This window comes from Mytilus edulis, chromosome 13 (assembly GCF_963676685.1).
Source record: "Mytilus edulis chromosome 13, xbMytEdul2.2, whole genome shotgun sequence".
Taxonomy (NCBI): Eukaryota; Metazoa; Mollusca; class Bivalvia; order Mytilida; family Mytilidae; genus Mytilus; species Mytilus edulis.
Genome location: NC_092356.1, coordinates 27355747 through 27381426, shown reverse-complemented (window position 1 = coordinate 27381426; position 25680 = coordinate 27355747). Strand labels below are relative to the sequence as shown.

Genomic DNA, 25680 nt, shown 5'->3' with positions numbered 1-25680 from the left:
CATAAAATTGTTTGCTTGTAAAAGTGATTAAAGTAATAACACAATGTTGACTGCTGTACCCCTATTTGTGACCTTTTTATTTATAATGTCTGTTTTTTTTTTTTACACATCGGTGTCAATATAATGGATTTGTATGCGACTGGCATGCACGTTAGAGGTTTATCAAGCTATAAAACAAGGTTCAAACCACCATACATTAATGATATAAGGAATATGACAGTTTTTGTCAATTTTTTTATGTGTTTGAGCTTATGATGCCATTTGATTACGGACAATCGTTTTTGATTTTTCTAGGAGTTATTTTTTGTAATTTTAAACTCTGTTGATAATTTAAGTGTTGTTTAAGAATTCGAAAACTTCCCTTGACAACTGAACTGAAAATAGTTTTTAAGGGATAAAAGGCATAAGCTTTGCAATGATGCTATTTGGTTTAGGTGGTAACTTTCACTAAAATTAATTTGGCTCGTTTAATTTTCATAAAATTTCACAAAATATTTTACTTTGAACCTTTAATAAAAATTCAAAAATTTCAAAAATTTTGAACCAACCATTTTGTCAGAAAAATTACACTGGTTATATAGCAGTTTGACAAACACAAATTTTGGTTATTGAGAAGCTTAATATTCCTTTACAACCCAACGTAATTAAAACGTTTCGCTGACTTTACCACCTTAAATTAATCGTTTTTCAAGACCTAAAATAACATACAATGGCTTCCCTTTTCACAAATAAAACCTAATACTGTGTAATGGGGAGATAGTTTGCACGAATAGTACCCATATCAACATGGCATAAAACATAAAAATAAAAGTGAAATACACTATTGACCAAACACTAGATTCATACAGTTTTTGGGCGTTACCTAAAAAGAATATTTTCTTTGATGAATTTTCCTTGATTAATTTATAAAAGATCTTGAGATTTGGGATAATCGTCAGTGAGCCAATTACATAATATCTTTAAATTAAAAACATGGTTGCAATAACTGAACGGTTTCTATTCAGTTTAGTTATGTCGCAACTTATAAGCAAAAGGTTTTCCCGGTTACAAATTTAAGATACTTAGTCTAGTCAAGTTGTTTGGTCTGTTTTTACCACTACCCTGTCGTGCATCAATTGTACTCGCTTTGAAATTGAATTTGAGAAGTTTCAGATTTCTACACAAGAAATTGCCTGTTTGAAGTCAAGAATATGACAGTTGTTATGATTTCGTTTGAGGTGTTTAAGATTTTGATTTTGCCATTTGATTACGGACTTTTCGTTTTGAATTTTCCTCAGAGTTTGTTTATGTTTTGTTATTTTATATTTTGCTACCGTGATTGGTTTCGTCCAAATGGATTTTGAAGATTTGACCAACGCTAAACTACTGTCGTCTTTATTGTGTTATTTAAGGAGGTAGACCTAGGTTAAGGGAAATAACTCTTAAAATCATTAGTACGTTTGTTTCAACCATTTTCAAAAATATATACTAAGCTTCTAGATTACATAGATTATTTTCAATCTGTTTCAGGTAAATGCTTAAAATACATTGATAAACTTGACTTTTACAAACGCTTAACTGATTTAAAGAGTTATCTCCCTTAACCAAGGTCTACCCCCTTAAACTTATATTTTTGTATTTTTAGAATCACGTGGTTTTATTATTTTTGATCATAGAAGAACGATGAAACTAACACTACATAATAAGTTTGACCGTCACATCATGAACTGGAAGGATGGTACGATGTTTTGTTGTCTCAAGAGGGACGAAATATACCAAAGGGACAGTCAAACTCATAAATCTAAAACAAACTGAAAACGACATGGCTAAAAAAGAAAAAGACAAACAAACAAGAGCACACATGACACAACATAGAAAACTAAAGAATAAACAACACGAACCCCACCAAAAAACTAGGGGTGATCTCCGGTGCTCCGGAAGGGTAAGCAGATCCTGTTATTAGGAACACGATTTTCTTTTGGTCTAAGGTCTTTAGATACCAGTCCAGTTGACATATCTGTAATTTCCTATTTCAATAGGGACATCAATATTGGTCTTAGATCACAAGATACAAGTTAAGTTACTTTGTCTTGTAAATTCGGATTGTGTCCTATTCCCTATTGTAAAGTTTTTACTGAGTTTGAATAATTATGGCGGACAACGCACACTTATCAGTAGTAGATAGTTATCAAAAGTACCCGGATTGTATAGTTTTTAATTCTAAAAACGCATAATTATATGCGAAGTTCGTTTTCTTCGACATTTCGTAATTCTCCTCTATCTATAGTATATGTTCAGTGAGTACTTCTTAGTAACTTTGTAATCATTATTAGATATATTTTCGATTAGTTAAGTTGGAAAATAGTTAGATAGAATTTTAGTTTGAATAGAGTTAGAGAATATAGTTAGAGAATGGCAGAAAGTTTACGATCTCGTAAAGGCATAAATTACAAGTCGCTGAATGATTATGGACTGCCAGCATTAAATTTGACAGATCCTGTTAAGATTTCCACACCTAGGAAAAAGTTGGAACTCACCACAGCAAGAATTTTAGATAAGGTAGTGGCCGAGGACTTGGATTCTGACGAAGAAGGAAGTCGCTCAGACGAAGAACTAGAACAGTTACGTAAGAAGTTGAAGAACACAGAAGATAGTATAAGAAAGAAGAAAGAGGAGGAGAAAGCAATCTTAAAAAAGAAAATAGAAGAAGGGGAAAAGGTGTTGAAGTCAATGAAAGTAATGAAGAAGAGGGTGTTAATCTTATGTGACTCTATTGGGAAATATCTGGATGGGATGAAAGACACGGTTGTACAGAGTTTTAGTGGAGCTAATTTAGGTTACATTAAATATGTTATTGATAAGGAGTATATATATCTTCATGAGTTTGATAGCTTTTCACATGTTATTTTACATTTTGGTACCAATGATATAGAGAAACATTCTATAGAGATTATTTTATGTAAATTTAGAAATTTGATATATAGTGTAAGAAATAGAAATAGAGACATAAATATCTTGATATCTTCCATTTTACCGCGACCAGTTGATTTTGTTCAGTTAGGATATAAGGTTGTTCAGATTAATAAAGCCTTAATTGGTATTTGTAAAGAGGAGAAAATAAGTTTCATTAAGTCTTATAGAAGATTTTTATTTAAGGGCTCTCCTAAAAGAGATTTATTTGCAATTAAAGATGGAGGTTTGCATTTAAATGAAGCTGGAGTTGCCCAGCTTAAGATGTGTTTTATTCATGTCATTTCACATTTGTAAATTGTATATGTTTAATTATGCAGTTGTAAATTATAGTATGTTAATTCTGATTTGTTCATATTTTGTAGATAACCATTCTAGTATGTGGCTTACAATGAAGTTCTTTATTCGTTGAGTCAGAAGATTTTCAAAGAAGTAACATATTCTTTGGATCTTCAGTAGGAGATTTACAAGAAAGTATCGTTTTGATTTCTTGAGTCTCGTCAGGCTTACACAAGTGTATATCAGTTTGTGGGTCTGAGTTATTCTTATTCTAAGAGTGTTTTGTTTTGTTTTAAGAATATAGTTTTCTTTTTTTTATTATTTAGTTTTCTTTTTCTTTTTTTTTCTTTTTGTCTTTTGCGGGCTTGTTTGGCGGTTTATTTTTGTAGGGCCCGCAATTGTGTTTACTCTATGGCATGTATGTGTATAAATTATTTGTTAAATGAACTTGTACAATAATTTTCGGCCAAAATAAAAGTTTTATTTATCTTGTTTTATATTCTGAGCCAAAGATAATTGTATAGTTTTTAATTCTAAAAACGCATAATTATATGCGAAGTTCGTTTTCTTCGACATTTCGTAATTCTCCTCTATCTATAGTATATGTTCAGTGAGTACTTCTTAGTAACTTTGTAATCATTATTAGATATATTTTCGATTAGTTACCCTCCCACCCAGCCCTAATGTTTAATTATTGTACTTGTGAGTTTAATATTGACAGATTTAATTTGTGCGGTTTATTTTTGTAGGGCCCGCAATTGTGTTTACTCTATGGCATGTATGTGTATAAATTATTTGTTAAATGAACTTGTACAATAATTTTCGGCCAAAATAAAAGTTTTATTTATCTTGTTTTATATTCTGAGCCAAAGATAATTATAATTCAGTACACCAGACGCGCGTTTCATCTACATAAGACTCATCAGTGACGCTCATATCAAAATATTTATAAAGCCAAACAAGTACAAAATTAAAGAGCATTGAGAATCCAAAATTCCAAAAAGTTGTGCCAAATACGGCTAAGGTAATCTATGCCTGGGATAGGAAAATCCTTAGCTTTTCGAAAAATTCAGATGACGCTGCTGTAGTTCCATTTGAAGTTCATGTGATTCCCTCTTGTTTTGATTGTTACAGTAATTGTTTGTTTTGACAATTGAAAAAAATTGTAAAAAAATACTTTTAATTCGTTCACTTGCACTTTTCAAATGCATCCACACCATATGCCTCTCTTTATTAAATTACCTTTGCACAATTATGGTAGAACCTCATACATGTAGGCAAAATTCGTACTTATTACAATATCATAAAAATTAATATTAAAGAATACACCTGTCGACTGGTGTGAAAAACAATGAATTATAATTGTTTTAGGTTCGTTTTGTCGATATCAAATGTGACCGAACTCTGACTAGTTAGCGGTTTAAACTAACGTTTTGTATCTTGAAAACCTTTAATCTTTAATGCAAAACAAAGGAATATGATATACACTTTTTAAATGAAATAAATATATTCAGTTCATAATACATTTGAAGAAAATTGCTTTACAAATATGATTTTAGATTGTAAAGACCACAAATAGTTATTATTTAGATAAATTGCAGTTTCTTACGGAATAACTGGTTTTCTAAACATTTACAAGGTGTTCGCAAAAGAGCCGTCATAACGTGGTCTGAACTCGAATATTCGATACACGGCTTTTGAGTACCAAAGGGTTCAATTTTCGATAATGAACAAAACGAAAACAGGAGAAGAACATAAGAATTCTTTATCTGGGTTGGTGAAGGCTGTGAGTTCTTTGATAAAAATGAGAATCTGTAATCCAATGAATATTCATGCTTAACCTTCTTTTGTTGTTGCTTAGACATTATGCAAAGTTTTTTCCTTTCATGAAAATTACAGTTTTGTCGACATTTCAGAGATAAATCCCCAGGAGTTATTGCCAGCAAGGGTTTATCTTGACTCGTGCTCAAAACACCAACATACCTTTAATTGCACATTAGGAGGCACTGGTCCCTAGAAGTTGTGTAATACAGAAAGCCATACTTTTGATCTGAATGACCGGTCGAATATGCCATCTTGTTTTAATTTTTTTTTTTTTCAAAAGAAGTTTATACAAATTTCTATTTGATTTCTAAATATTATCAAAATATTGTACCTATACAACCGTCCACAGGAGACCAAAATGACACAGAAATAAACAGCTATAGGTCACCACACGGCCTTCAACAATGAGCACAGCCCATATCGCATGGTCAGCTATAAATGGCCTCGAAATGAAATGTTTAGTCTGTTTTTTTTGTGGTATCCATTCCCTTTTCGCGAATAAGACCTATTGAATTAGACTATTTACCGGCTTTGTAATATCATGAGTAACACGACGGGTGGTAGATCAGCCCCCAGTTTTTGGTTGGGTTCGTGTTGCTGTTGTACCCGCATTGTGGCTTTGTTTTGTTCACGCATTATTGTCAATAAACTGGAATTTGATGCGTTATTCGTACAAGTGCGAGGTTTAGCGCTGTAATACCAGGTTCAATCCACCATTTTCTACGTTTAAAAATGCATGTACCGAGTCAGGAATATGACAGTTGTTGTCCACTCGGTTGATGTGTTTTGTCATTTGATTTTGCCATTTGATTAAGGACTGTCCGTTTAAATTTTTTTTTCTCGGAGTTCAGTATTTTTGTGACTTTACTTTTGACGTGACTTTGTCGGTGTGTTATTGTTCTATGATAATTTCTGCTTATAAGCTTTGTCTATTTGGCGGGAATAAATAAAATTAATCACTTAGGTAATGCATACTATGAGATTTAACTTTGGATGCATGCGATGTCTCTTCTTTAGGTTTCATGAAATTCTTTCGTGTTTTGATTTTAATCAAGATTTTTATTTTACTAACAAAGCAACAAACTTTGGGCATCAACTGGCTACGGTTACTCAAATTCAGATAAGCGCGAGGAAAATTTTAAACGGCAATTCTCTACACAAAATGACAAAAAGCTCCAACAAATCAAACGAATTGTGATATCCCATAAGTGAATAGAAAAGTATTCATTTGCTTTACAATACGATCCAATAAATCATGACTTAAAAAAATGTTGCGTGTGAACTTCGTACATGGCAGTGCAAATCATACTTAATTAAATATCATAATTGTTAATGCTAAAACATACACTTATCGACTGGTATGACACATATTGGGTTAAAACACCTGTTTTTCCCCTTCAAATTAAAGACTAGTTAGCAAGTTTTCATAACTATTAGTACCTTCAAGACCTTTACGATATTACTTTTCTTTGAAGAGCAGGTTCATATTTGTTTTTAAGTGCAGCAGCAAATATAACAAGTTATTGATACAATAGGAAAACATTGGTTCATGAACATTTTCAGCGATGTTATGCAACTGACCTCGTTATCACTGTTGCCTTAAGTATTTGCTATTATTTTTCGAGACACGTGATCGTTAAACGTTCGACTCGTCAAAGGCTTGAAACATGAATTACACCCCAAACTTCAAAATACAAAAGAAAGCACTCGTTGAATAGAAATGTCGTATTAAGTCGGTTTCTAGTAGAGTAATGGATGATAACGCTTTATATTGAATATATATTTATATGCTTTGTTTATTTGACGTGACTTTGTCGGTGTGTTATTGTTCTATGATAATTTCTGCTTATAAGCTTTGTCTATTTGGCGGGAATGAAATAAAATTATTCACTTAGGTAATGCATACTAGGAGATTTTACTCTGGATGCATGCGATGTCTCTTCTTTAGGTTTCATGCAATTCTTTCGTGTTTTGATTTCAACCGACATTTTTATTTAAATAACAAAGCAACAATATTTGGGCATCAACTGGCTACGGTTACTCAAATTCAGATAAGCGCAAGCATTCGCTCGTGTTTTTGAGAAAAAAGAAGAAGAAGAAGAAAAAAAAACAAACTCCAAGGCAAATTTTAAACGGAAATTCTCTACACAAAAAGCTCCAACAAATCAAACGAATTGTGATATCCCATAAGTGTATAGAAAAGTATTCATTTGCTTCACAATACGATCCAATAAATCATGACTTAAAAAAATGTTGCGTGTGAACTTCGTACATGACAGTGCAAATCATACTTAATTAAATATCATAATTGTTAATGCTAAAACATACACTTATCGACTGGTATGACACATATTGGGTTAAAACACCTGTTTTTTCCCCTTCAAATTAAAGACTGGTTAGCAAGTTTTCATAACTATTAGTACCTTCAAGACCTTTACGATATTACTTTTCTTTGAAGAGCAGGTTCATATTTGTTTTTAAGTGCAGCAAATATAACAATTTATTGATACAATAGGAAAACATTGGTTCATGAACATGTTCAGCGATGTTATGCAACTGACCTCGTTATCACTGTTGCCTGATGTATTTGCTATTGTTTTTCGAAACACTTGTTAGTTAAACATTCGACATGTCAAAGGCTTAACACATGAATTACACCCCAAACTTCAAAATACCAAAGAAAGCACTCGTTGAATAGAAAGGTTTCTAGTAGAGTAATGGATGATAACGCTTTATATTGAATATATATTTATATGCTTTGTCTATTTGGTGGGAATGAAATAAAATTAATCACTAATCACTTAGGTAATGCATACTAGGAGATTTTACTTTGGATGCATGCGATGTCTCTTCTTTAAGTTTCATGCAATTCTTTCGTGTTTTGATTTTAATCAAGATTTTTATTTTACTAACAAAGCAACAAAATTTGGACATCAACTGGCTACGGTTACTCAAATTCAGATGAGCGCAAGCATTCGCTCGTGTATTCGAGAAAAAAGAAGAATAACAAAAAACGATCTCCGAGGAAAATTTTAAACGGAAATTCTCGACGCAAAATGACAGAAAGCTCCAACAAATCAAACAAATTGTGATATCCCATAAGTTCATAGAAAAGTATTCATTTGATTCACAATACGATCCAATAAATCCTAACTTAAAAAAATGTTGCGTGTGAACTTCGTACATGACGGTGCAAATCATACTTAATAAAATATCCGAATTGTTAATGCTGATACATACACTTGTTTACTGGTATGACACATATTGGGTAAAAAAAACTGGGTTTTTTTTTCAAATTAAAGACTAGTTAGCGAGTTTTCATAACCATAAGTACCTTCAAGACCCCTACGATATTACTTTTCTTTGAAGAGCAAGGGATACTATTTTTTAAGTGCAGCAAATATAACCAGTTATTGATACAATAGGTGAACATTGGTTCATGAACATGTTCAGCGATGTAATGCAGCTGACCTCGTTATCACAGCTGCCTTAAGTATTTTCTATTGTTTTTTTGAAACATATGTTCGTTAAACGTTCGACATGAATTTCACCCCACACTTCTAAATACCAAAGAAAGCACTCCTTGAGTATGAAGGTCGTATGAAGCCGGTGAGTTTCTAGATACAACTAGAATCATAAAACCTATGCTTATTTATGCCTCATATTTTTAAAGACCCAAATGATGCCAAAGATTTGTCGTGCCATGACATTTATGTTTTCCCATTCCCTAGATAAAGCCTTCAAATACCGTTTAAGTTTGATTTTAACCATTATAAAACTGATTTTAAACTTGATGAGATACTAGTATTTAATTTTAACTAATAAACATAACAAAATTAATATAAATTCAAGAGACACGCAAGGCTTATTCATAACAAAATCCTATACAATCGTATATATATATATATATATAGATCTGTTTAATCTATTTAATGTACGTTTAAATATCAACGAACCAAAATAGAGCAGTATATCCTCTTCTAGAAACCGACGAACACACTAATGATAAAAAAGTATCTCATTTCACGCGGCCCGCGCCAAATGTCTCCACGTAACTGTGTCTAAATTAATTACATTAATTTCGGGAGAGTCACACAATTGAGTAACTACCTATTCTAATGTGATGTGTATACCATTAATTCCTAAGCCTCTCTGAAATCTTAAGAAACAAGAATGGTACTTTTAGCAGACTAAGTCGCTTCACTTTTATTTTGACTGTCTTTCTGATATGATGCGTATTTACATGGCGGATGGTGAATTTAAAACATCGTATTTTTTATATGAAGCTGGAGATGCTTATGTTATTGATACAATTGTTCTCGCCCCTTTGAAGTTAAGGCAATTTACACAGGTTTTGTTTGCCTTCTTAATCGATTACTTGGATTCGGATCTTTGTATTGAATTAGATATGCATACCATCTCCTAAATGCGAATGTTCATATTATTGTGCATTACTGAGAAGACATGTATTGTCGAAACTCGCATCTGGTGCAGTCAAGCTTGAGCAAAGCCAATGCCTATAAATGTCAATGTGTTAATTAGAATTCTTGCTAATTAAAGTTTAATATATGGTAAACTTGTTAACATTTGTCCAACCTCAACACCTATTTGAACTTAAGAACATGTTTTTCGACGCCCATTTTCTCACAGTTTTATTTTGTAGTAATAAAACGTGGGTGGCTGACTACTATACACATTGTAGATTGTTTCATTAAACATTCAGTATATTGAGTCTTTTGAAGCACAGTGCCAGTCTACAGAAACTCGTTAATCACAAAAAGAATATAGAAGGTATGTTGTTTACAGTTCATGGTGGTTATTCGATAAAGAACTTTTTAAAGAAATTTCAAAAATGTTGATTTGATATTTATCAGCAATTACACTATCAATGATATTCTTAAGATTGCTTGTAGCATGTTACCATTCGATTCAAACCGAAATAATGAATTTAATTGACCCTTATTTTCTTATTGAGATTCGTTCCTCAATTCTTTCTTTTATGTTCATATGATATTGGTTATATCTATTGACTTAAATATATTTTTTTTTGAAAAACTAAATCAAAACAGAAAACAATTTGGATTAACAAAACTATTCCAAACAAATTCATATGATGTATGTATAACGGCTACTTTTATCGTGTCTAACATCGGCTCGACTTTTTAATAGTTCATAGTTTTCTTTTTTTCTATTACAGAATATTTTGATTTTGAAGTAGTCAAAAACAACCACAATACCATTCGTTCTTTCTTCAAAATGCAACAAATAGACGAAGCAGCCAACGATACTCTGGAAGGTAACGTGCTTCACATGTTTCCTAAATGCAATTTTAAGATCTTAAAAAATATAAGAAGTAATTCTGTCTTCATTTTTACTGATAGAGATAAGTAAACGATGTATTCGTCAAACATAAGGAGACGAAGACGATAACACTTTGTCGTACAGACAACATTTATATACCGCCGATAGTATATTGAAGAATTTAACATCAATATGAGTAGATTGACACTGATACAGTCGTACGCACAGTTATATGAAACGATTGTATAATTTCCGTAATTGCTAAAAGGTGTTCTGAGCTAAAGAGACTATTTCCTCTGAATGTATTCAATTCATAGGTATAAATAAAAAACATATTCACACCAGAATTTCTTGGAAAACTTATTCTATCTTTATTTACTCGAACATCTGACAAATGAATACGACAATAGCAAGTTTTTCGTGTGGATACCGCAAAGTACAACCAAAACTATTCAGCTCTTTTTCAGCCATAAGATTTCAGTGGCATTTTTAAGCGCGGCGCGCAGACCTTTTCTTTAATTTGTATTCAAAGCCATAAAAAATACATTTAAGAAACAACATCAAAATACATGCCAAGGCAAAAGTCACCAAAAATATAGTCAAACTCATAAGTCGAAAACAGAAGTATGTATAACAATAAAGCTGAAGTGCTTGTATCCATTGACTGATTGATCAATTATTATTATAGAAATTTAAATGGCCCTGGTGAGGTTTAAATTATTTGTTGTAGTTGTCTGCTTAGTTTAAAAAATGTAAATCTTAATGGATTCTAATTTCTGGAACTAATGTAAATTTGATCAAATTCTAATTTATCATTGTAGTGAAATATTTTGATACAAGTATTCGATTACGCTACGGTTAAACAAGAGAAATTAATATGTAATTGTTAATATAAATAACAAAGTATGTATTTTTTTCTTCAATATCTTGTTTTCATTTCAGTTACATTTTACACAGACGATATCAGAACCTTTAATTCAACACAGAATGAAGATTTCTTTGACATTATAGCTTTTGAAAACAACCCGATATTTGTTGGTATCTTTTGTGGGTGTGTGTTTTTGATGGGTTTCAGCATATTCCTATGGTTTTTCTTTCGAACGAATCCATCAGAAAGATTTGACCTTAGTTTCTCATTATCTGTAAGTACAACCATTTAGTTAAAAGGGATTGACGTTGTTTAGAGGGATGAAGAAAGGTAGTTTGGTACGCGTTTATAACACATATCTAATAAACAGCTGCGCCATGAGCGCATGATACGCCCGACGTCTTGCGTGGAAGTTTTATGAAATAATCATAAATAGTTTCCAGAAAGTTTTAAGCAATAACCATATATTAATTTTTAGACACGGTGGGACATGTGAAACCCCCAACCCTGTTTTTTTTTTACAAAAATCTAAATATCACTAAAATAAAATTTTGAATCAAAACCAAAAAGTATACAGATCTTTAGATTAATATAACAAGGAAGTGTGTAAAGTATTTAGCAAAAATCATAAATTATTTTTGAGATACGGCGTGACATGTAAAAAAAACTCCCCTGTTTAACAAATTACTCTATAACTCAAAATAAAAATTTTGAATCATCACCAAAAAGTATACAGATCTTTAGATTAATATAACAAAGAAGTGTGTAAAGTTTTAAGCAATAATCATAAATTGTTTTTGAGAAACGGCACAACATGTAAAAAAACCCTCCCCCTTTTTTTTACAAAATACTCAATAACTCAAAAATGTAATTTTGAATCATCACCAAAAAGTATACAGATCTTGAAATTAATATAAAAAGACATGTGTAAAGTGTTAAGCAATAATCATAAATTGTTTTTGAGATATGGCGCGACATGTAAAAAACCCTCCCCCTTTTTTTACAAAATACTCAATAACTCAAAAATGAAATCTTGAATCATCATAAAAAAAGTATACAGATCTTAAGATTAATATAACAAAGACATGTGTAAAGTTTTAAGCAATAATCATAAATTGTTTTTGAGATATGGCGCGACATGCAAAAAAACCTCCCCCTTTTTTACAAAATACTCAAAAACTCAAAAATGAACTTTTGAATCATCACCAAAAAGTATACAGATATTGAGATTAATATAACTAAGAAGTCTTTAAAGTTTTAAGCCATAATCAAGAATTATATTTGAGATACGGTGCGTCATGTGAAAAACACACACCCCTGTTTTAGTTACAAAGTGCCGTAACTCAAAAAGTTTCAATCTTATTTTCACCAAAAAGTATACAGATCATTTGACTATCATAAGAAACAACTATATTAAGATTCATGGAATTGGGATAAGTCGTTCTCAAGTTACGGGACGACATATTTACGCCGGACAGACAGACGGACAGACGGACAGACAGACGGACAGACAGACGGACAGACAGACAGACGGACGGACACCGGACATTTGTATACCATAATACGTCCCGTCAAAATTTTTGACGGGCGTATAATAAAGGTTGATCCATAAAGGCACTAATGACTACAACTTACTGACAACAACAAATTAACACCCACAAATTTACGTACCGACAAACACAAATGTTGGATCTTAAAAATGGTCACATGTTGTAAGTATCAATTTCACAGAGTACTCTAGACTGCATTAGGTTGAAGAGAAAACAAATAAAGAAAAATAAAGAAATAAAAAAAACTTGCTCAGGTTTAAAAAAAAAAAAAGACTGAAAAATTAAAACGTATTTGTGCCTTTAAATGGAGTTGATTTATCTGGACTGCGATAATTACACTTACCGCTGAAAATTTGAACTGTTAACAAAAAAAGCACAAGGTATAATTCAACTGTTTTATTTTACAGGTTTCACACAATAATTCAACTGCGAAACAAACTAACTATAAGGAAGGACAACATGGTAGAGAAAGTGCTTTTAAACTTTTAAATGAAACAATCATAGAAGTGTCTGAAAGAGAATAAAACAATGAAGTTATTAGATTTCGATCGTCTATAATGAAAGCAAACAAATCCACAGCGTTTCATAATACGTGTTCGAATGTTCATTATTCAAATACATGTTGACGCATGTGGGTGGTTGCGCAGGCGGGAAAAAAGACGGGTTTTTGCTGTCTGCTAATTATTATTAAATGCCCTCATGCGCCAATATGTGTGGATACAGACATGTACACGAATTATCTTATTATCAAAACTGTAAATAAATCACAATAACCATGTATGCAGCTTAGTGTTACAATTGTTTTGTATTTAAGGGTGTGTTTGGATATACGCCTGAGGCGCCTTATGGTTACCCATAGGTACATATGGTTTGATTTTTTGTGTATAAACCTCAGGCTTATATCCAAACACACCCTGTATGTCGTCACTAAATTGATATGAAATAAAGTACAAGAACTTCAATTCGTTAACAATTTTATTTAAAATCCTGAAAGCCTACAATCCTAACTGAAATGATTTCACAATATCAAAGCACTTTATTACCAACTACGAGTGACACAGTTGACAAAAATATACCTGTGTTGTGTAACCTCTTCCCCTAAAAAACCCAAAACCCCAAAAAAAAACAAACAAACAAACACCATCAAACCTCATGCACAAATATTAACAAATGAAATCTCTTAACCATTGAGAATAAAAAAAAATCAGAATAAATCTGACTAGGTTGTAAAGGGGTGGAACTTGACGTAGGCAGAACATTAAAGCAAAAAATCGAGTGCATCATTTCAATCTTATGACTATAAAAGAGTCGTTGGAAGGGGTGTTGAATGGTTAGATCGTGAGGCTCACAAGGCATCATATTTCATGTCTGCATTCCGAACAGGCAAAGTTTCGTATCACAAAAATCAACATAGTCAAACGACGCTCTTTATTTAACCAGTTATCTATTCGAATCTGTTTTCAACTGATAAATGTACAATTTAGGTTGTACAGGTTGTACATGCGTTATCACATCTACTTATATTAATATGATTTACGTTTAACTAATTCCATTAAAATGAATGATGGCTAACGTATATAAACATGCATCTGACTTATTTGTCTCCCCTAGATATATATGCCAGAGCGACCGATTTCAAACCTGTTATTTCTGATAAATTCATTCCTATCATTGATTGACTTCCTTGATACATTTGATGAAAACAAATAAGCCATTGGTGAATTGACGATAATACATCCAACAAATATTTGGACGCCATCATGGTTTGGTTAACCATAATTTAATATCTATGCCGAAAATGACCCCAATTATATATCAAATGTCGTGACCACAATTACTTCGTATATTTCTAGATGGTAAAATAACGGATATCAATGGAATGTTCTAAATTGTAATTGTACGCAAAACGAATGGTGTCGGTTGTGTAGCAAGCACTATATATTCATTTTGAATCACACATGGTTTTTGGATGGGTTTGTGTTGTTGAATCTTAAGTTTTCTAAGTCAGGAATATGACAGTTGTTGTTCATTCGTTTGATGTGTTTGACGTTTTGATTTTTATTCGTCCATTCTCCAAACCTTAGAATATTAGGAAATTCTTTGAGATAACTTATATTCGTACTAGAGACGTTTCCAACTGTGTATTGCCGTTGTGGAATTCTTCAAGTTTCATCCTCCCAGATCATTTTGAGTTCTGAAAACAAATAATTACTATAATCAATACTGCGTGTATGCCACTCAATTCATCCCGTTTGAATGGTTGTACACTAGTATTGGGCAATTTATAGCTTACTGTTCGGTGTGGGCCAAGGCTCCGTGTCGAAGACCGTACTTTGACCTATAATGGTTTTCGTTTCAAATTGCGAATTTGATGGAGAGTTGTCTTATTGGAATTCATATTACATCTCTTTATATCTAGTATTTGTACAGGGTAAACTCATATTGACGTGATTATGTCTTACATGAATTGTAAAATATCATCTTTTGAATCCTTAATGCCTCATTTCGCTTTTCATTGGTTTTATGAGTTTATGACATCTCTTTTTCACTGAAGTTGGTGACGCTTTTGATTTAACTTATTCACCATAATACATTGAGGATCTGGACTCAAAAGGCACATTACATCAGATGTAATATTTGATAAGTTGGCTCAAACAATTGACAGGAAGACAATTCTCATAAGGGTTTCAACTGATTTTTATAGTTCGTTCTTATGTTGTACTGTTATACAACTGTTCCAGGTTAGAGGAGGGTTGGGATCCCGCTAACATGTTTAACCCTGCCACATTATGTATGTATGTGCCTGTCCCGAGTCAGGAACCTGAAATTCAGTGGTTGTCGTTTGTTTATGTGTTACATTTTTTTTTCGTTCATTTTTATAGCATAAATAAGGCCATTAGTTTTCTAGTTTGAATTCTTTTACATTGTCGTTTCAAGGCCTTTTAAAGCTGACCATGCGGTTGGGGATTTGCTCATTGTTGAAGGCCATACGGTGACCTATAGTTGGTAATTTCTGTGTCAAGGTGGTCTCTTGTGGAGAGTTGTCTCATTGGCAATCATACCACATCTTCTTTTTTTATTTTCGAAACTAAACATTTTAACAGTGGTCATAACTGAGGTTTTAATGTACAGTTGCTTTCTGTTATATTTGTTCTTTGCTTATGATTTTGTCATATAAATGACTTTCTCGGGGAAGTCTCTAACACTTTGTCATGTTGTGACCGTTGATAGCTTAATATACAATATACGTTTTACTTTTTGTTGAATGCCGTTTGGTGACCTATATTAACCTACATTTACGTCATAGGGTCTCTAGTGGATGGTTATCTCATTGATAATCATACCTTATCTGTGATATTACACATTTCTGTATAAAATATCAATAAAAATACTAAAAATGAAAAAGAAAATAACAAAAATTCCGAACTACGATGACAATTCTAAACGGAATGTCCCTGAGGAAGTGGCAAAATCAAAAGCTCAAACACCTCATTCGAGTAGAAGACAACTGTCATGTTTCTGACTTTAGTTAGTTGTTAGTTGGCAAACGAAATTGAAAGTTGCGAAAAATATATTGTTAGCGAGAAAGGTGTCAAAAAGAACATGGACCTAGGGAAACTCTGCCCATGGTTCATCAACTTTCTGCTGAAACCAGACCAGAAATCAGATTTACAGCTTACACAGCAGCTTTTGTGTGTAATGCAAAGACTATTTTACTGTCTCGCCCTGATGCAGATATCCGTATGATACAGGTGAGGAATGCACTCTTTTATAATGTTCAGTAGTAAGTTTGGTAAGTTTTAGTAAGTTGTATCAAATTACCGATCTTATGAAGCTGTAAAAGTTGTAAGGTAATACAATGAACAGCTAGGTCATTTTCTGGTTTTTATTTTATCCATGCATACTTTTTCATGATATCTTTGTACAATCAAATTACGGACAACAGAAACTTATCATATATCAGACAAAAGCACAATGACAAACGACAATGTGTTATTGAATGACTTATATTCGACGGTAATAGTTTTTTGTATCATTCTTTTTCATAACTTTCCGAAATTGTTTCATTTAAAAGATCAAAAGCACTTTCTCTACCATGTTGTCCATCTTTATGGTTCGGTTGTATCGATGTTGAATTTTTGTTTGAATCCTGTAGAATAAATAAAATTTGTTAACATAACTTCTTTGGAAATAAAATTTTCTTTTTTATATATTTAAAAACAGGACCTGTTTACTCTTCTGGCGCACCTAAGATCAACCCCAGGCCTCACGGTCATAAAACTTTCGAGCATGATTTTTGTACTCAGACTCGAAAATCAACCAATCTTATTGCTGGATTTCATGTTTCGAGTATTATTTTTGTGCTCCGAGCACTGAGCAAAGTTTTATGCCTTCAAGGCCAGGTTTTGGTTTGATTCGTAATGCTTTGTTTACAAATTTCTATGTTTTGTTTTGTGTACTGTTGTTTGTCTGTTTGTCGTATATCTTTTGTGGCCATGTCGTTGTTAGCCTGGGGTCCTGGCTAATCTTGTCAGTATAGCCAGGCGTGTATCAATGTACTGCCTGTCAATGATTGGTTACTACTAATTTTGTCCTCAATGTTTGTTTTACATCTGTATCCAATCAATTCTTGTTTAACATCAATTAGTAAAAATAAGACTGTAATTATTTTTCTTTATGAATTGATGTATAATGTTATCATATCTAATTAGTAGTATGATGATAATTAGTAAGCAGAAAAGGTTTAATTCTTATCAGCAATCGCCTGGTGAGAAAGTTAAAAGTTAAAGATTTCACATGTCCAAGGTGTCAATTGATTCAAATTGTGCTGGTTTATATCAAACATCAAGATTTATGCAAATATTTATTCAGCCTCACTTTAGATTCAGAGTCCACTGGCACTGAATTGATCACATGGTATTTGTTCCCCACCTGGCCCTTACGACGCGCAGCTAGATTGGGCCGGATCCCAGGCTATGTCGTTGTTAGTTTATTTTCTCCTGTCCCTTTGGTACATTTCGCATCTCTTTAAGAAACACAATTCTTAATTGTCATAGATATAGGAAGATGTGGTGTGAGTGCCAATGAGACAACTCTCCATCCAAATAACAATTTAAAAAAAAGTAAACCATTATAGGTCAATGTACGGCCTTCAACACAGAGCCTTGGCTAACACCGAACAACCGGCTATAAAGGGCCCCAAAATTACTAGTGTAAAACCATTCAAACGGGAAAACCAACGGTCTAATCTATATAAAATAAAAAAAACGAGAAACGAGAAACAAGTATAAATTACATAAATAAACGACAACTACTGTACATCAGATTGCTGACTTAGGACAGTGCAAACATTTGCAGCGGGATTAAACGTTTTAATGGATCCAAACCTTCTCCCTTTTTCTGAAACAATAGCATAACATCACAATATAGAAAAACAAACGGTAAAATATCAATTGGCAGGTTTAAATCAATAAAAAAACGTACATTAATAAAATATAAACGAATAAGTCCTTTTATTCCACGTTACGGGTCATACAGTGAGAAATTAACACAAAACGTCAGGTTCGTTCATGTCATGATACCGCTGATTAGATGTAAAGCAATCAAATATGAAACCACCAGTAATTTTTGAAGGTGTTACTACACAATTTTTCATTTTCGATTCCTTTTTTATGATTTTTATGAAGTCGCCCTATCTGTATCGAATAATTTGGTGAAAATTCTTTTTTGCATATCTTTTCATTATACTGAAAATTCCTGTGTCCTAGATCTGTGCGTGTGAGACATTAACGCCATGGTTTATTAAATAAATCAATATTTTTTTTTTATAAAAGATCGAAAAAGCCCTTTCAAATTCAGTCCATTCCAATTAGGCAAAGATCAATATTATTGTAGAGAACAACGGTGTTCCGAGCATGTTGTAAAAAAATTTTGAAGTTAAGTAAAACAAACTGCTTTGTTAAAATTAGACAGTTACAATAATTATTTTATTGAACTAAAATAGTAGTATTTTTTTATTTTCCTTCTTTTCAATGGGAGATTGTTTTACATTCATTCTCAATAATCAAAGATATTAGAATCATTTGTTTATTTACCCCCTCCCACGTCACCCCTAAGCACACTCAACAAATGATTAATGTCGTAAAAACAATCCTTCTTGTTGATAAAGCAGTCATACTTACTGACATTGTAAAACTAAAAGTCTGATTGATTTGTTCGAAAGAAACACCACAGGAATACACAGAAAACAGTCAGGAACATACACCCATTGAAAGCACTAATAGTTCTAGGGTTGTTTTCATTACAAGCAATAACGTCTAAAACTTCTTCAGTTTGTGTTGAATTTAAAGTTATGTCAACTCGATCAAATATAGCTGAAATAAAAAACAAAATGAAAAGGGTTATACCGACATATACATGATATATGTTGTTACTTGCTAGCTATAAGTATCTCATGATCGTGTTGTCAAAACCGATAATCCGTTTGTATTAAGAAAGTTTAAAAATCAAATTTATACATCCTATTGTCATATTTGATTAAATATAAGTTTAGTATAATTAGTTTAACAAAAGATACTTAGTTTTCTAATTTGAGATACGACTATACGTAATGGTTTGTTTTTCATTTTAGAAGCTTTTCTGTTACTTGTATCCACTTCGTTTGAACTTTGACGGATTGTTGTCCCATTTGCAATCATACCACATGTACCTGATATGTAAAGAATATTACCTTTGATGGTTGCATTTATTGCTTCGTCTATTTGTTGCATTGTGCTTTAAAAAGAAGTAAAAACATATCGTAAGGATATATATTGCTGAGATGAAGCCCAGTTTGTGGGGTTCGTGTTGGTAAATCTTTAATTTTCTATGTTGTGTCTTGTGTATCTTTATTTGTCTGTTTGTCTTTTTCTTTTTAGCCATGGTGTAGTCAGTTTATTTTCGATCTACATGAATGAGTTTGAATGTCCCTTTGGTATCTGTCGCCCCTCTTTTGAGCAATATCAATATTGCACAGAAGTAAACAAAAGTTATAAAAAATCTATAATATGCTGGAAAAATTAGTCATATGGATATCATAATATATATAATACCTCGTTTGATTATATCATTTAAAGTTCAAACAATATATAACAAGCAGACGTTATCATAAAATACAAAGTGTATTTGTACATGGCTTCGAAACAGAAGTCGATCTAGGTACAAATGAAAAAAAAATGTTTGAAACAGTTCATGGTTGTTTGTTAGTCTTGTTTCTTTTCTTTTTTTTTTAGATTTGAGCTCATTTATAGTTTTGGAGTTTAGTATGACGTCCATGATGTCATTGAAATAGTCCACAATTTATTTCGGGGACAACTGAAGACCACCTCCGTAGCGTAATTTTCTTAACGCTGGTGACCTTCGGCTGTTATCTGCTCTTTGCTCGGTTTGTTGTTTCTCTGACATATTACCCATTACCTTTCTCAATTTTATGGTTGTTCACTTTATACTGCAAAATGTTTTTAAGTAAAACGATAATGAATATGGAACTTAGCGTAAATGTGCACTATTTTTACGATACTAGTGAACGTATGAAGTAAACGTTTAATTGCACCAATAGCATAGTACAAGTATCAAGAATAATCTTGGTAACTTACTGTCTATACAAGACAATATAAACTTCTATTTTCCTGTGGGTACAACAGTTTTAACGCAATAATAGTCAATGGAAGCTTATTCAAACTTAGAAAACAGGATAATCTAAAATGAAGCTTTGTTTATTTACTGTCGCTTTGATAGGATGATTTAAAACAAGTTTAACCAGTCAGATATAAAACAATTACAATATATTTGTTCTATCTTATCAAATAAGCTTATCTCACCGTTAAGGTTGACCAATCGACTTCTGCAAAGATGTTTAAAGTTTGCTGTTTCCTGAATTCTCGATCGGAGAAGATTTCTTCTTGAATTTGCACTGTTTTAAAAAGCTTCAAAATACTGGTTTTATACGTCATTTGATATGGGCTTCCGCCTACCATAAAAGGTCACACATGATATTACAGATGTAACCAATCGTCCGCTCTTACCAATGTGTTACTGTACCATGAAGTGATAATGTAAAAAAGGAAGTAACATAACACGTCACATCACAATAACACCAATGCAAATATAGTTTTTAAATGTTTTAACCGCGAGCTGAACCCTAAGCTTTGTATTTTCTCCTACTAAGCAATACAGTAGCTGTCACTGTCATATTTACAAGTATAGTTAACAAATATTGTGATATATGAAAATAATTAGTCCAGAAAACACACTATTAAAGTAATTTCTGGATCTGGATCTGGATCTGAATCTAATTGATCATTATGTGTATTAATGCATCAGAGGTGTTGCTTTTTGATTAATCAATGCTGATACATTTTTGTAACGTAACGTTAAGATAAAGAAAAAATTTAAAATATCTATTTTTCTTTTTTCCTTTGGTAAAGGGTATTTGAAAAGGCATTTTTAAAAATCTATTTTGTCTACAATACATGAAAAACGATAATACAAATGAAAGTAGAACATATCGAACTAACCACAAACACCCAACATATTTTCCAACTTGCACTCTACCCACACGTTTGTTATCTAGACAAATCATAAGAGTAAAGAAACACACAAAAAAAACCTTTACACTTCAGCAGTATAACCTGAATAAAAAATTGTCAAGGCACATAATTTAATAAGAAAAGTAAAAAATACTATATAAAATATATGATAGAAACATGCAGAATCCCATATTATCAATATGCTGGATTTTTCTGAATCAACATCATGCATATATTTTTTCACCATATGGGGAATTATCCAACAAGGTTCGTTTTCAAATGGTTCACTTGTGCATCCCTTCTCGTCATCTTGTTTTTCTTCTCATACAAATCGCAATGTACTGTGAAATCATATTTTCTTGAGTACCAATTTTCGTGGATTAATAAAAACTTACGTGTTCGCTGATATTTAATTTTGTGTTTTTGCCGAAGTCATCATACAAGCCTATAGGAAATTTATCATTAGTTGAACATTTATTTTCGTGGTTCACCTTTACTTATGAAATCCACGAACATTGGTATCAAACGAATAATAATGAATGCACAGCATACAAAATCCTCTCAAAGATCAAGAACACGGGTATTTTGCCAATTGTTTAATTTCACTTTCAATATATTGTTGATGTTTTGTCAATCAATAACCAACATTTCAGAAGTGTCCTTGCTTCTCATATATTTCAATGAACTTGACATTGAAGATTCTACCGAAAGAGCTGAGTTTTACTGTGCACATTGCCGTATGATTGTTTATTCTCTGTTTGGTCAGAGGTATAAGGGAGGGTTGAGATCTCACAAAGTATGTTTAACCCTTCCACATTTTTTTCACCTTTTCCAAGTCAGGAGCCTCTGGCCTTGGTAAGCCTTGCATTGAATTTGTTTGGGTTCTTTTGTATTTTTCTGAGTGAAGTGTGACGTTAATTTTCAATGAACTAGTACATATTTCTGCTACGGGGCAACCTGACATTCTTTTTCGCTCGTTCCTTTGGTTGATCAAGTTTGATTTCACGCCTTTTTATAATTTTCCCTTTTTTGAATTTTCCTTGGAATTCGGAATTGTCATTTTATCTATTTTCTTTCAAAAGATTTTGATACTGATCTAGAATTTGTCTGCATACTGATATCGTAAAGACTCAGCTGCGAGTCATGAAATGAAGCTTTTTGTCAAGTGAGTTAGAAAAGGATTTATATTTTGTCGGGCAGCTTTTAGTTTAAAAGATCAATATGCAGACAACAAGATAATCGAATTATCGGGATGGATTTGTGTATTAACATGATGGAAACAAGTGTTTTATTTGTTTCATCAGCAAGCAGGGAGATGTCTGGTTAAATGCAGGTCAAACTGAGGCTCGTGTTATTCATTCTTTTGTTTTCTATGTTGTGTCAAGTGTACTATTGTTTGTCTGTTTGTCTTTTTCATTTTTAGCCATGGTGTTGTCAGTTTATTTTTGATTTATGAGTTTGATTGTCCCTCTGGTATCTTTCGTCCCTCTTTTTTTAACGTCGGCAATATAGCCGGATCAACGTATATGACTTCAAAAAGACATGATATGTAATTTTATTAGAAGTGATATGAGTGATAAAGACAGTTGAATGATCGATAAGCAATCATATAAAGAGGCAGATGAAGATGAAAAATCCAAAATCAAGTACAAGAGACACTGACAACAACATGGCAGCAAACAAAACAAGAACATAAATAGTAGAATTATACAGTACTTCAAAACTCGGACAAATACGATCTTAAGTTATCCCAAAAGGTGAGCAGATACGACTTCGCATGCACAATTCGTCGTGTTCTTCTTTGGAATTTTAAATCCTGTGATATTCTCATGTAGACATATCACAATCGATGAAAACCGAATAAGTTTTTTTTAAATTTTAGTATTGATCATTTTTTTTTTATCGTCAAGCTTTTATAATAATTTGAAAATGTTTTTCAGATTTTATAATGTAACACATTTACACTTAAACGTGTGTGTGTATCTTACATACTCTAAATTAACAATCTATTCCGTATTGACTGTAAGTATTAAAGGCAAATTCCCGTTTTTATAGGGTAATATTTTCATTAGTGTATGACACACACAAATTTCTTTAATCTGTTCACCTTCGTATTGTCAACTGCCTAATTAAATATTACATATTATAAAATCAGCTGCACGAAACAAAAGTATTAAAGACACATATCAACCATAATCAGGCAATTGGTATGCAAGTCAAGTGCGAATGACTGATGGTGTTGAATAATATTAAAAGATATAAAAGGTATAAAAGACCCCTACATCTATTATTTTGTTTTCTGAAATGAGTTCATGTTGTTAGGCTTAATTATAAGCTATTCAGCAAAATGGTGAGTACAACTATATTTAACACTGATTTCCTGTCTTAAAAACTGAAAGAAAGTGACTTAATTGGTAAGAAAACGAAGACATATCATGTCAAAATAATTCAAATGTTCCGATCATGATATATACTTTATGTGCTGGTTGAAAATACGGAACATCGTCAATTGTTGTTTATTGACATAGCTTGGTTATTTAGTTTCGGAGTTTTCTTGTAGCCAGAAGATCTTTCATAGTTAGGGTTTCAACTAATTTAGTAGTTTATGGGTTTACAAAAACTTTGTAGTAATTTGTCTGTTGTCATATCTTATTAATTTAGTTTATTTTTGGATAACAGAAGATCTGTGATATTCAGCGTTAAACCAATTTACAATTCATTTTAAAGTATATTGATTACCAAATACTTTTTACCAACATGTCTGTTGTTCAAGACCGTGTGTTTTGATCAGAAAAGGTTTTTTTTCGTCTGGTAGTGTTAGATTTCAATTTAATGGCGTTACTGGTTATTGTTTATTCCAACTTATGAGGATGTCTAAATAGACTGTTTGAGGCAAAATGATTGCATTAATTTAAAAATCAACGTTTTGGTGGGGTTCGTGTTGCTTATTCTTTAGTTTTCTATGGTGTGTCATTTGTTCTATTGTTTGTCTGTTTGTCTTCTTTCATTTTTAGACAGGCGTTGTCAGTTTGTTTTTGATTTATGACTTTGACTGTCCCTCTGGTATCTTTCTTCCCCCTTTTTCAATTGAATAAGAAATATATTTGTTGTTATCTGATAGATCGACGTACCATCTGTTGTTCAAATAAGAGTAAAATCTACAGTCATCATATAGTAAATTTAATTTCGATGCCGTCTAATTGAACCCTTTTTTTACATTCAGTCTCTAATTCGGATGACTTTTTTTGTAATAACAATGGTATAATAATTATCTTGGTAAGTTAAACAATGGTGCATTCATATTACAGAATTTAGAATTTTTTTTTAAGTGAATTTTTAATTTGTGTTGCTACAGTATTACAAATGATTTTTTTTATGATTCTGAGAGAAAAGATCAAACAACCTTTCAAATGACACACATCAAGGTTAAGGAATGAATGAATGAATGAATGAATGAATGAATGAATGAATGAATGAATGAATGAATGAACAACATTCTGTTTGTAAAATTTAACGCGGCACACAACATAGCTGACAAACTAGTATATGAATTTAAAAACAGAAGTAAATCAAATATTGTTAAACTCTCCGATCGGGCTTGGTTCTTATTCATGAAGTCAAAGTGAACGTCGATTAAGAATACAAAAATCTTACCTCGATATTTGACAGTTAGGTCAGCTCTGACTCCAATTTGAAGAAGAGACGTCAATTTGTGACCATAAGATCCTCAAATATTTTTCAAATATATTACTACATCGATTTTTTGGTCATGTCTTTGTATTGTATATTTTTAATTTCCAAATCAGTATCGAATATCATAATATTGAATAAGAATATAGATAATGTTATCATATTCAATACAATGTTGTTGGTATTCCAAAAAGTCTTAAAAAATATATGAAAGATCTAACTGTGTGAATAATAGAGCAAAAACCCTTATAATTTGCGCATTTCTATTGCTACATTTCTATTTCAATGGTCATTAGGCGGAAGTTATAAAGGCAATTGCAAGAAGTGTTTTATAATTTTTTTTTATAAATAATAACGATCAGAAGAAAAAAGTCAAAGAAGCGATTTATGCTCGATTTCTATTTTTTAATCGATGTATAAGTGTTTCGTTTGCGGTTCTTGCTTTCCGGGATATATGATATGTATGTTGATAGCAAAACATGGAAATAGGGTATATCAATGAATAAACTCCAGGAAAAAAAATATATAAAAAATCATAGATGCAATGGTTTAAACATTTAAACATAGTAGCTTGTCGAAAAGGGACTAACAAAACAGTTTTTTTTAATTCGATATAATTGATATGCATAATTTAGAATCCACTTCCTACTTG

General features: G+C 32.0%; 2 protein-coding genes across 2 annotated transcripts; both read left to right on the top strand.

The window, feature by feature from the left end:
• The first annotated feature begins 2277 nt into the window (after nt 1–2277).
• LOC139501568 (uncharacterized) lies at nt 2278–4075 on the top strand. Its single transcript, XM_071290685.1, has 2 exons — nt 2278–2815; nt 3315–4075. The coding sequence occupies exons 1-2, from the start codon at nt 2392–2394 to the stop codon at nt 3359–3361; spliced, it is 471 nt and encodes a 156-aa protein (XP_071146786.1). The 5' UTR covers nt 2278–2391; the 3' UTR covers nt 3362–4075.
• Nucleotides 4076–10253: 6178 nt separating this feature from the next.
• On the top strand, nt 10254–13697 carry LOC139502369 (uncharacterized). The gene is made up of 3 exons (XM_071291830.1): nt 10254–10348; nt 11296–11495; nt 13179–13697. The coding sequence occupies exons 1-3, from the start codon at nt 10309–10311 to the stop codon at nt 13293–13295; spliced, it is 357 nt and encodes a 118-aa protein (XP_071147931.1). The 5' UTR covers nt 10254–10308; the 3' UTR covers nt 13296–13697.
• The last annotated feature ends 11983 nt before the right edge of the window (nt 13698–25680 follow it).